General features: G+C 54.0%; 1 protein-coding gene across 1 annotated transcript in view; it reads left to right on the top strand.

Moving 5' to 3' along the window:
* Nucleotides 1–2,872: 2,872 nt before the first annotated feature.
* The window catches only part of LEXM (lymphocyte expansion molecule), a 10,504-nt gene continuing 515 nt past the window's right edge, over nt 2,873–12,861 (top strand). The window contains exons 1-8 of the mRNA XM_049774948.1: nt 2,873–2,922; nt 4,511–4,598; nt 4,873–5,037; nt 5,126–5,248; nt 9,551–9,688; nt 9,826–9,969; nt 10,745–10,906; nt 11,754–11,873. Coding sequence (XP_049630905.1) covers nt 2,873–2,922; nt 4,511–4,598; nt 4,873–5,037; nt 5,126–5,248; nt 9,551–9,688; nt 9,826–9,969; nt 10,745–10,906; nt 11,754–11,873 — 990 coding nt within the window. The remainder of the gene's footprint in view (nt 2,923–4,510; nt 4,599–4,872; nt 5,038–5,125; nt 5,249–9,550; nt 9,689–9,825; nt 9,970–10,744; nt 10,907–11,753; nt 11,874–12,861) is intronic.

Genomic DNA, 12,861 nt, shown 5'->3' with positions numbered 1-12,861 from the left:
CACACACACACACACACACATACACACACACACACATACACTCAAAATCACTTGCAGTTTCAATTTTCCATGACTGAACTTTCTCCTTGCTGGTCTTAGTGATAGGAGCAGAAGATTTCCTTAAAAGTGGAAGTTTCTGAACTTGATTTATCTACTTAACCCTGTGTGGATTATTTTCTGTGTGTCAGCATTTGCCTCCAGACCCATATCTCCTCAATACCCTGGGATTGAGGCATGAGGTTTCCGCTACAGTTGTTTGTTTGTGTGTGTGTAATTAAGCAGTCTCTTACAGGAAGACTTGGCTGATGAGGACTAAAGGCAAGTGGCTGCAGCCTCCCTGAAACCTGGCTGAGAAGTCTCACTTGACTGCACATAACATAGGAGGGTTAGCATGTTGGCATGGGGCTCACTGCTTGCAACCAGGAAGGAAGCAAGTCTTGTTGCCTCTGTCAGACCCTACACTCCACTAGCTGTGACCAGGACAAAGTACCCTCCTGGCTCTATGCAGAGCCTTCATTTCCCCTTCTGAATTCAGCAGAGGGTGCCCAGGATAAGTTGGAATGAATTGCTGCATGAGTTGCTCTGCCCTGGTGGCTGGATAGGAAAGCTTTGATGGATGGGGCCTGCAGCCTGCTGCATAGCTGACTCACCTGGCCTGCTCTGCCTGCCTGGTGGCCAGCACTCCCCACAGTGAACTTTGGCCAGAGGCGCACACTTCCCGTTCAAATAGCAGAGGGGACATGGGGCGTCAGAAGGGCCTTGGCTGCCAGGAACCCACTGGCGCTCTCCATTTCCTAAAAGGAAGACTCCTATGCTACAGCAAGTTCTGTGTCTCTGTGTTATCTAGAGTGCGGTTCTCTGTCTCACCTTACCTGAGGCCTCAATGGGTCATCCAGAGCATGACCGTGGGGTGCTGAAGGGGCAGAATCAGGGTGGAGGAGGAAAGAGAGCCAGCTAAGCCTGGTTGGGCCACATAGTCTTAACTCCTTTCTTTTTCTTTTCCTTTTTGGTTTTGGGCCACACCCGGCAGTGCTCAGGGGTTCCTCCTGGCTCTGCGCTCAGAAATCTGTCTTGGCAGGCTGGGGAACCATATGAGATGCTGGGAATTAAACCCAGGTTCCTCCATCAGCCGAGTGCAAGGCAAATGCTCTACCACTGTGCTATCACTCTGGCCCCTCTTCTCTTTCTCTCTCTTTCTCTTTCTCTCTCTCTCTTTCTTCTTCTTTTTCTTTCTTTCCTTCTCTTTCTCACTCTTTCCCAGACCCTAGCTCAGGGGTTACTCCTGGCTCTGTGCTCATGAATTACTCCTCAGTAGACCATATGGGATTCCAAGGATTGAGTCCAGGTTGGTCACACACAAGGCAAGCACCTTATCCCCTTCACTATCTCTCTGGCCCCTCAACTCCATTTTTGTTTTTGTATTTGGGCCATAGCTGGCCATGCTCAGGGATTGCTCCTATCTCTGTGCTCAGACATCACTCCTGGTAGTGTGGGAGACCATAATGGATGCTGAGGATAGAACCCAGGTTTGGCCACATGCAAGGCAAGTTCCCTATAGGCTGTACTATAGCTGAGGCCCCTCAACTCCTTTCTTACTTTTTCATTTTTGTTTTTTGTTTTGGTTCACACCTGGCTGCGCTCAGGGGTTACTCCTGGCTCTATGCTCAGAAATCGCTCCTGAAAGGCTTGGGGAACCATATGGGATGCCAGGATTCGAACCATGTCCTTCTTCATGCAAGGCAAACTCACTACCTCTGTGCTATCTCTCCGCCCCCTTTCTTTCTTTTTTATTTTTTGTTTATATTTTTAGGTCACACCCAGCAGCATTCAGGGGTTACTCCTGGCTCTGTGCTCAACCAGGCCCAACTAGGCTTAGCTGGCTCTCTTTCCTCAGGGTACCATATGGAATGCCTGGATTCGAACCACCGTCCTTCTGCATGCAAGACAAATGCCCTACCTCCATGCTATCTCTCCAGCTCCCTCAACTCCTTTCTTTACCTACTGATCAACACATACTTTAGGGTGAAGTTTGGCATTCTAGCCCAGCTTGTGGGTACAAGTAGGTCAAGGAAGGCTTCCTGGAGGAGAAGCTCCCTTTATGCTAAAGTTGTGTATGGAAGAAAGGACCAGTAAGTTGGAGGCTGTGGCTCACGTTGGCCATTACTTCTCTACTCTGACTGTTGAATGGGGCAGAATGGAGTACTGGGGGACAGTGAGGTCGAATCCCCTTCCAGAAGCCCTCTCTGCCTTTCTGTATCCTGACCCTGTGCTGGCTGTCCTAGCCACCCTTTACTTTCTCCTTCCCTCCTGGCAGCGGAGAAGAAAGGGCCACTTGTCCCCTGCATCAGGTAAGGTTGAGGGACCCTGTCCTGAGTCCCAAGCAGGGCGCTGGGGCAAAGGCAAGAAGCCAGAAGTGAATTTTCTCCCAAGCCTCTGACCTGGTGAGGTCAGAGTCGCTGGACGTAGAAGTCACTGGTGAGGGGCCAGAGAGATAGCATAGCAGTAAGGCATTTGCCTTGCATACAGCCGACCTGGGACGAACCTGGGTTCGATTCCCGACATCCCATATGGTCCCCCAAGCCTGTCAGGAGCGATTTCTGAGTGCAGAGCTAAGAGTAACCCCTGAGAGCTGCCACAACCCACAGGCTCAGGGAACCAACCTGCAAGGTGCCCCAACAGGCAGGGGCCCCGACAGAGGTCAGAGGACTGAATTGGTCGCCAGGGGGCGCGTATAGACCGACGCTCGGGTGAATCACAAGGCCCGGGTTGCCTTGGCAGCCTGGGCTCTCTGCCCGGCAGGCTGCGCGGAGGAGGAGTCCCCTAGCAGGTGTCCCACACAACCGGGACGCGGGAGCGGGGACGGACCAGCGCCATGGCCACCAAAAATTTTACCGGGGCACCCTTTGGGGTGCAGAGCCACAGGTGGGACAGGGGTTCCCCCTAGATCCTGGGATGTCGTGCCAGACACCCTCAACCCGGGGTAGGGGCCCAAGGGAGGGTGCCGGATGAGACGGAGGAAGGACGACAGGAGGGAAGATGGGGAGTACAGGTGGCAGGCTGGGCTTGCTCCCTCATCCCAGCAGCGTGGCACTGCCAGAGCTTGCCCACCTGCAGCTGGGGTGGTTCATCTAGCAACTAGCAGAAAGGACAGGAGTTTGCAAGGGAGTGTGGCTCCGTGCAAGGGTGTTTCTTGCCCATGTGAGTCCCAGCACGGATCCCACTGATGGGATTTCCACCCAGGCGCCTGTCCTAGCTGAGCTCACTCATATATCACTTAAGACATGCATAGCAGCCAGGGTGCACCAAGCTGGATTCTAGCATCTGGGAATCTATAGGGCATCAGTTAACCTTGTGTTGGTGTGAGTATGCGTATGATTATTTTGTGTGCATGTGTATTTATGTATACTAAACAGGAAATAAAAATGTTCAGTGCTAAAAGCTGAGGGGAAAGAAAGCAGGGAGAAGGGTGTTGTCACTGCAAGGGGCCCCCTGATATAAATGATGCTGGTGAAATCAGATCCCACGATGTGGAAGTCACTGGTGAGGTCAGAGTTGCTGGACGTAGAAGTCACTGGTGAGGGATCGGAGAGATAGCATAGCGGTAGGGCGTTTGCCTTGCACACAGGACGGACCTGGGTTTGATTCCCAAAATCCCATATGGTCCCCCAAGCCTGTCAGGAGCGATTTCTGAGTACAGAGCTAAGAGAAATCCCTGAGCACCACCAGGTGTGGCCCCAGAAAACAAAAACAAACAGAAACAAAAGTCACTGGTAAAGTCAGGGGAGTAGAGCACTCACAAAGAAGTAGCCACAGGGCCCGAGTGATAGCATAGCAGTAGGGTGTTTGCCTCTTATGTGGCTGACCTTGGATGGACCCAGGTTCGATTTCTGACATTCTGTATGGTCCCTGGAGCTTGCCAGGAGCAATTTCTGAGCACAGAGCTAGGAGTAAACCCTGAGCACCCCAAACACCAAAATAAATAATAAATAAAAATTCAAAGAAATATCCACCAGCCTCTTGAGGAGAGGAACTTGGTTTATTGTAGGTGGGAAATGAATATATATATATATATATATATATATATATATATATATATATATATATATATATATATATATATATATATTGGTTTTTGGGTCACACCCAGCAGCACTCAGAGGTTACTCCTGGCTCTACTTTCAGAAATTGCTCCTGGTGGGGCTGGGAGATAGCATGGAGGTAAGGCGTTTGCCTTGCATGCAGAAGGACCATGGTTTGAACCCTGGCATCCCATATGGTCCCCCAGGTCTGCCAGGAGTGATTTCTGAGTGCAGAGCCAGGAATAACCCCTGAGCACCGCTGAGTGTGGTCCAAAATAAATAAATAAATAAATTTAAAAAAAAAAAGCAAAAAAAAAAAAACACAACAGGGTGTGTGCTTGAGGTGATGAGGTACACCCTAAGAACAGAGCCCAGTGAGATAAGGGGCCTAGGAAGGGCAGACAAGACCTCCCCAGCGCCTACCTCCTCAGGTTTGATGTGTCTGGTGTCTATCCCAACTGCAAGAAGTTCAGCTGCTTTACAGAAGCCCCCTACTCCCCCAGATACTCAAAGGAGGTGGTGAGTGTGCCCGGGGTCCCCCACACCCTGGGCTCTCTCTGAGAACCCCACAAACCACGCCTCTCTGAGAAGTCCCACCTTGCACCTGAGCTTCGGCGATGGCCAGAGAAGTGGGGCTGCACTTTGCGCTCTGCCCTCCCTGGCTCTGGGGTCCTCTGGCTCCCAGAGTGGCAGATGGAAAGGCACTGAGAGGCCTGGCCAGGATGGCTGGATGGGTGGCAGCAGGATGGGCTGGGGGGGGGGTCCTGACTGGACCTGAGGCTGGCCCTGACAGTCCCACCTAGGCCCCGGCATGTACAGCTACAAGGAGACCGACTTCAGCAAGAAGAAGCTGAGCAGGGAAGTGGGCACGGGCTGGGCCAGGGCGCAGGAGGCCGCGCGGCTCACCCAGTTGCCACACTTCCAGTACCGAGGGACGTCGAAGGAGCGGCAGCGGCAGGTGAGCCCAGTGGGCCCTCGATGTCCCCCCAGGGCTCCCGCATCCCTCCTGCCCACTCTGCCTGGTTCTCCCCTCACTCTCTCTGCAGAAAGACAAGCTGGGGCCCGGCTCCTACGAGTTCAGAGACTTCCTCCAGGAGAGGCAGTTGAGGCCCAGCAGCAGGCGGGGGCTGCTCAGCGCTGGGGAAGTTCGGTTCCAAGAATTCATTGGGGTAGGTGCTCCCTGAATGGGAGGTGGAGCATTCTGCCTCCTCCTCTTCTTCCTCCCCTCCCCACTGCCCGTCCTCCTCCTTTCCCTCCCTCTCTCCTCCCTACCTTCTCCTCTTTCCTCTCCTCCCCCTCCTCCTCTCTCTCTTCCTCCCTCTCTTCTTCCTCTCCCCCTCCTTCTGTTTTATTTTGGGCCACATCCAATGATCTGCAAGCTTTACTTCTAGGCCTTTATTCAAGAACCACTCCTGGCAATGCTCAGGGGATCATATGGGATGTCGGGGATCAAACCCTAGTCAGTCCCGTGCAAAGCAAACTCTCTACCCGCTTTCTTATCTATCCAGTCCCAGCATATTTCCCTTTGTCTCTCCCCTTGGCCTGTTTCTCCTCACACACACCTCCATTTCCCAGTACCTTCTTGTATCTGCCCTTCCACCAGCTCCCCACCCCATCAGAATGAGGCTCCCACTGCTGACAGCGGCAGAACTGGCTCATGAGTAGAGCCCGGCATAGATTAGGTGCTGAGCAAAGTCCTCTATCATTGACTCCAGCCTTTACTGATGGACACCCCGTAGGTGACTTCACTGGCTTGGCTCTGGGTGTCAGGAGTGGCAAAAATAAGTCCCATGCCTTTGGTGCATAGTTGTGCACAAGGAAGCAGGGAAGGGCTGGCAGCCTTGGAAATGTGACCAGCAGGGTGGTCAGGGAAGCCCTCCAGGAGGAGGTGTCTTTTCACAAAACTTGTTAGCAGCGAGCCTAGGGGATCTGAGGTGTCTGGGAGAGAGCATGGCCAGGCAGCAGAGCTGCAGAAACTAAAGCCTGTGATGGTGGGATTGTGTAGTGAGTGGGAGGCCAGAGTGGCAAGACAGAGGGGGGAAGTTAAGTCAGTGGTCAAGTGCTGAGGTTGAGAGGGTTTGCATGGGGCGGAGGGGTCCTACATTCTAGGGTACACAAAGGGTGATGATGTGCACAGCAGGATGGGAAAGAACCAGGCTGAGTAGGGACGGAAAGAAGGCAGGTGAGCAACTCACTTCTGCACGGGCATATTCTGCTCTGGATACTCTCTTTCTCCTGTCCTCAGAACCTCTTGTTTCTGCAGGAGACAGGACACTGCTCCTGTCTGGCTGGTCCCTTTCTCTCTCAAACTGGGAAAAAACTTCCTGGGAAGTTTCAATTTGTTTCCACCAGCCCCATATTGGGTGGCTTTTCCCTTTTCCAGGAGACCTGCTTTAGCTGACAGGACACACACCTGCTCTGGCCTGTGGCTGCAGAATTCCAGGTCCCGGCCATGCCTGGCAGGAACTGGTGCCTGTCAAAATATTCTAAATATTACAAACAGTCCCGAGGTGGTAACAGAGGTTCAGAGAGGAGAAGCATGGAACCTCTGGCTGCAGCGGAGAGCTCCTACTCCATACCTCCCTCACCCTGTGAAATCTTCTATAAAGCCTGGAAACTGCTTGCTGCTTATTGCTGTGCTCAGGGGAGTAGAACATGCATGGCTGGGGGAGATGCAGGGAGTGGGATGGCTGGAAGGTGAACATAGACACAGAGAAATCCCTTCCATGCCGCCCTATATTGACCTGCGTGTGGAGCTGACCATTCCTGGTCTCTGGCCCTCTCCCCTGACTGTAGAAGCAAGTGGTACTTGGAGAGGCGAAGTCACCATCCAGGGTCCCAGAAATGGAGTCCCAGGCTGATAACACAGCGTTAGGGCATTTGCCTTGCACAAAGCCAACCCAGGACGGTCCTGGGTTTGTTGTTGTTGTTGTTGTTGTTGTTGTTGTTGTTGTTTTGGGGGGTCACACCCAGGAGCGCTCAGGGATTACTCCTGGCTCTACACTCAGAAATCGCTCCTAGCAGGCTTGGGGACCATATGGGATGCCAGGATTCGTACCACTGTCCTGCATGCAAGGCAAATGCCCTACCTTCATGCTATCTCTCTGGCCCTGGTCCTGGGTTTAATTCCTGGCATCCCATATGGTTCCCCGAGCCTGCTAGGAGTGATTTCTGAGCATAGAGCCAAGAGTAACCCCTGAGAGCCGCCGGTATGACCCAAAGACAAAAAAAAAAAAAAAAAAAAAAAAAAAAAAAAACAAGAAAAGAACTTGAGTCCCAGGTGTCCCCATATCCTCACTTGCCCCTGCACTGGTCTCACCTGGTGTTCTCTGGGCTAGGGTGGGTCTAAGTTCAGAGGAGTTGGGGGACAAATCTGCCCCAGCACCAGAACTGAGGCATCTGAATACTGCTGGGCCATGGCTTCCCACTCCCTGGGTCCCCAATCTTGCACCCTGGCACCCCCATCTACACTTGCAGTACTTTGAGCTCAGCCCCTCCAGGTTGGGTTGCTGCAGCCGCTGGTCTGGTCCAGCAGGTGGCGCTGCAGGTATGCTCTGAGTCAGTGCAGACCAGGCCGAGCAGTTTGCTTTCCTAGTGTCCAGTTTGCTGCTTGCTAGCCCTGGGCTGAAAGCCCCAGAGCCTCCTCTGGTCTCCGGTTCCTCCAGGTGTCCTCAATATGCACAACTGGAAATGCCAAGTGTGCAGGTGTTGCCTTCTCATGCCCAGGGTCAAAGCTGCAGGAATCTGTCAGGGCCCAGAGAAGACTGGGCTGTGGGGTGGGACCTTTCCCTTGGGTTCCTAGTCCTCTCCTTGCACCCCCTCCCACTGATGGCTCTGGGAACCTGGGCTGTGCTGGCCACTGCAAGGTCCTCACCAAGTGCAGTGCCCACCCAGGTCCTGCATGCACCGACCCACACTCCACCCCCTTCCACACATCTGTGTTAGCATCTCTGGTTCAGTCTTTGGAGTAACCGTCACACCCGTGGCAGCAAGAAAAACCCAGTGCCCTGTTCTTCGTGACCACTGGGGTCCGTGTTTTTGTTCCTTCTTCTCTCTTTCATCCCTACACCCCCATTTTGGGGTCTTCCCCCAGCACGTGTGACTCTTTGGCAGATTTCCTAGCCCCTCTCCCTCTTCATATCTTCTGGCTCACTTTGAGATCTTTCTGTTCTTCAAAATTCAGCTCTCAAAGTCTTGTAAGTGGAGCCAGAAGATTGCTTTAAAGGCTAGAGACCATACCTGGCAGGTAGGAGGCCCTATATTGGATCTTGGGGACCACATGGCTCCCTGGCACCAGTGAACGTGCCTCCTGTTGGCCTCAGCACTGCCAGGCCTGCAGTTGAAACCCTCCAGCCACAGAGCCAGGCTGAGTATCATGCCAGTGCTTCTGGCCCCCTGAGCATGGTTGCAGAGCTCCCACACCCCCAGCCAAAAAAGTCTTGTAAGTGAAGATCCCTCCTTCCTGCACATGGTCCCAGTTGAACAAATTCTTCTTGCCTGGGCTTCCCCCCAAAACAAGCATCTTTGCTAATGCTCCACGGTGGGCAGGGCGGAGCCATCGGTGAAGCAGCAGTGACCCCGTGTGGCTATGAGGCGAATAGTCAGGCTCTCTGACTCCTGACTGTCCACCGTGGCCAAAAGCTATTTCACTTCTTCCTCCCCACCGTCCTGGGACCCCTGCCTGGAGCTCAGATTGAACCAGGATAACTTGGTGTATTCGGGGGCACCCAGATAGGAAGCATCCGGGCCCAGTTTATACCCAGGACTGAAGACCTTCAGGGTCACAACCCCAGGCACTGAGCACTAGGAACCCCCATGTGCAAAAGCAACAGGGGACAGAGAGGGTATTTCCCAGGCCAAATGAGTGCTGGGGCAGGACAGTTTCATGCGGGAAGATACATGGAAAGATCTCTGCAGGGCTGCCAGTCTGCAGAGGAAGAGGGATTCTGGGGGTAACAAAACATGTTGTCCAGTGTGAGGTGGTAGGGGAAGGTTAGGGAAGGAGATGACAGAATGGCCTGGTCTGGGGACCAGCAACCCAGCTGAATTTCAGTCTCCCAACCCCAGCTGAAATATGCTGGCAGAGGGACACAGGAGAAGGTAAATGAGATAGGATAGGCTGGCTGGATATTCTGGATCTTGGTCTGAGCAGGAGATTCAAGCCCCAAAATTTCATTAACCTTACCCCAGTCAGGCCTGGTGTGTGTGTGTGGGGGGGGAGAAGGGCTCTTTCTCAGATATGAGGGTAATTTATGGCCTTTTTTGGGGGGGTTCACACCTGGCGCCGCTCAGGGGTTACTCCTGGTTCTATGCTCAGAAATTGCTCCTGGCAGGCTCAGGGGACCATATGGGATGACGGGATTTGAACCACCTACCTTCTGCATGCAAGGCAAACACCTTACCTCCATGCTATCTCTCCGGCCCGACTTATGGCCTTTCTGTTCCCTTCTGTTCCCTCCTGTTCCCCACAGAATTACTACCCAGGCCCAGGCAATTATGGGGTAAAAGGAAACCCTTACACCAGACTGGAAGAAGGCAGCTGCAAACGGGTTCACTCCGAGGGCCTCATGTGCAGAATAACTAACAAGTCACCCCCCTTGGGACATCAGGTAGCCCTTTGCCCAGGCAGCCCCTGGCCCTGCCCCCTCCCTGCCCATCCTGAGGGTGAGACCCTGACACTGGGTGTGGAGAAAGTTGGGGGAGGGCGAGGGACCTGCAGAGACAGTTCTTTCTGCCTGTATCCCAGGGCAGCGGGCTGGCTCCAGGCACCTACTCCCTAAAAGCGGGCATCGATGCGTATGTGGCACAGTACACGGGCAAACGCAACATGTATGACATTTTCTCTGGGGACCGCAGCAAGCCCCTGCCCTACGGACACTTCTCTGTGCAGGTGTGTGCCTGGTGGGGGCATCCCTTTCCAATACCTGTGCCTGCAACATCCCTGGCCCTGTCCACTGCCCTGCACAATGAAGGGGATGTGACCTCCTATGGAGGGGAAACTGAGGCTGGGCACTCAGCAACCCAGGCAGAGCAGGACTTTGACCCTGGTGCATGACATGGTAACCAGATCTCTGCTGTTTTGTGGATGTCTGGGTATCCCCATTACCCTTCAGCAGTGAGCAGTTGTGAAGGGCTCTGCCTTACCTGCTCATTTTGATACTCTTGCCTCAGTCTGTTCTGCTCCCATGGGCCAGGTACCAAAGACCTAGTGTGTCCTGCTTCTGGGTTTCAAATATTCCTAGAGGGAAATGATGAAAATCCAGGGGAAAGTCGGGCTGGGTTCAGGGGAAGCAGTTTTGCATCAGTGAGAACAGCCTGAGCCTAGCCCAGTAGTCTGGCTCCTCCCCAGGGCCTTGCCACCCCAATGCCCACAGCTATCAACTGCTGTCCATCCTGGGCCAACCTTGGGCCCTGCCCCAAAGGTTCCTGCCTGGCTGCAGTCCCCTCCCATGTGTATGTCCATGAGGGATGGAGGAGTGAAGGACAGGCCAGCCCAAAGGAGGGTGTTGAGGTGGTACATATGGGGTCTTCTCGAGTGAGTCAGGGACTGTGAGGAGGGTTCCTGGGACAGTGATGTCTTTCTGGGAGTCCCTGTGGGTCTCTGTAGGCAGGCCACACCACAAAGGGGCCAAGGTTCTCAGCTCTGCTTCCTCTCTGATCCTCAGAAAAAGAAGCCCCGGGAACTGATGAATTTGCGGAGCTTCGTGGAGGAACTGAATTCCCGAGCTAATAAGAAGCGAGGGGTTTTCCTGAAAGCCCCCCGCTTCCCGAAGACCCCTCAAGACAGGACTTCCTGCTCCATCCTCAGCACATGCCCCAGAAAGCAGGTCAGTGATTTTGTGGTCTTCCTTTCTCTCAGGACTTGTGGGGTGAAGGAGAATGGACTGGGGATAGGGCTACCAGGCAGAAATCAGCATTGGGATCCTACCCGAGGGCCCCTTGTTCTTGGGGCTCACTCCTGGGAGATGGTGTAAGAAGAAACAGGTCACAGGCAGGAGACCCCAGCATTGAACCAGCCCCTGGAAATGGGACTGACTTCCAGCTTGCCCCTCACCCTGAGATAAGGACTGAGGGAAACTGAGGCAGGGCAGGAGTGAATAAGGGGACTAAAGAGGTGCTTTATAGGAAGCAGGGCTCTGGTCAGTGGCCTGAGTGGGCCCTAGTTTTTATCAGGACTCCACAGGGGGCTCTGTCCCTCACTCCCACGAGAGAAACTGCTTTGAGGTCAGGAAGGAGTAAAGGGGACACCAATAGTCCTGAAGGCCTGTGGGTAGGGGTCCCATCTCCCCACCTTTCAGGGAGGTTTCTATCCACATTCCACAAGGAGTCTGGGTTCAGAGTCAGGAAGGGGGTGTTCAGCTCTAGCTGCAGGGGTGAAGAGGGGCCAGTCCAGGAACCCACCTCCCCTGCCCCAAGGTCTCTGTGGCTCCTGCTGTGAGGCCCTCTCTGGACCCTGCTAGGTGTGAAGGGCTCAGGAGCCCAAGGGAAGCAGGCCAGGCTGAGGGGGTGTGGGGCGGGTGGGCACATGAGTCTGGGGTGCTCACAGGACCTCCTCCTCTTGGTGGGATGCGGTCCTGTGAGTGGCTGTAGCTTGGAACTGGCCGGGAGGTCAGCTGCTCAGTCGAGGTCTGCCCAGTCAAGCATTCTGCCTGCAACCAACTCCCTTCCCTACAGGTCACAACCGGGCCTGGCATATGGTTTCCCTTTGAGAAAATAGATGAACAAGGGAAGCAACCGCCCTTCCTGTTCATCTCTAAGCGCCCAAAGACCTTGCAGACCACCATGGGAGCCTGGGTGAGTGGGCTAGAGGGGGCCGGGGCTAGGGCCAGGCAGCTCATAACCCCACCCCACCTTTCCTTCTTGGAAGACAACTCCCATCCCTCCTCTCAGTCTGGGGGTGCTGGTGATGAGACAAAGAACAGGGCCAGGCCTCTTGGGCCTCACTGGGACCTGAGTTCAAATACACATTTCTGTGTACCTGCCTTGTTAACCGTGTGTTCCTGCCTGCTAACCCATATACCTGCCTTGCTTTGTTAACCTGCTTTATTAACTCTGTGTAACTGTCTCGTATAACTTCGTGAGCCTGCCTTGTTAATTCCATGTATCTGTCTTGTTTTTTTTTGGGGGGGGGGTTGTTTTTGGTTTTTAGTTTTTGGGTCACACCTGGTGGCGCTCAGGGGTTACTCATGGCTCTGCACTCGGAAATTGCTCCTGGCAGGCCCCGGGGGACCATATGGGATGTCGGGGATTGAACCTGGGTCTGTCCTGGGTTGGCTGCGTGCAAAGCCCTACCACTGTGTTATTGCTCCAGCCCCAACAGCCATCTATCTGTGGCTGATCCAATATCCTGAAGCTGGGCCCTGGGTGAAAAGTTCTTTTTGGTATGGACATAGAGAACCTCTAACGAATGGAACAGATCTTGGGGTGTGGGGAGGTTGCTGGGGGCCTCGAGTCCTTCCTTCCTTCCTTCCTTCCTTCCTTCCTTCCTTCCTTCCTTCCTTCCTTCCTTCCTTCCTTCCTTCCTTCCTTCCTTCCTTCCTCCCTTCCTTCCTTCCTCCCTTCCTCCCTCCCTCCCTCCCTTCCTCCCTCCCTCCTTCCCTCCTTCCCTCCATCCTTCCTTCCTTCCTTCCTTCCTTCCTTCCTTCCTTCCTTCCTTCCTTCCCTCCTTCCCTCCTTCCTTCCTTCCTCCCTCCCTCCCTCCCTCCCTCCCTCCCTCCCTCCTTCCCTCCCTCACTCCCTCCTTCCCTCTTTCCCTCCTTCATTCCTTCCCTCCTTCCCTCCC

Source organism: Suncus etruscus, chromosome 6 (genome assembly GCF_024139225.1).
Source record: "Suncus etruscus isolate mSunEtr1 chromosome 6, mSunEtr1.pri.cur, whole genome shotgun sequence".
In the NCBI taxonomy this organism is placed as follows: domain Eukaryota; kingdom Metazoa; phylum Chordata; class Mammalia; order Eulipotyphla; family Soricidae; genus Suncus; species Suncus etruscus.
The sequence above is the reverse complement of the archived record's forward strand: the minus strand, read 5'-3'. Positions and strand labels throughout refer to the sequence as shown.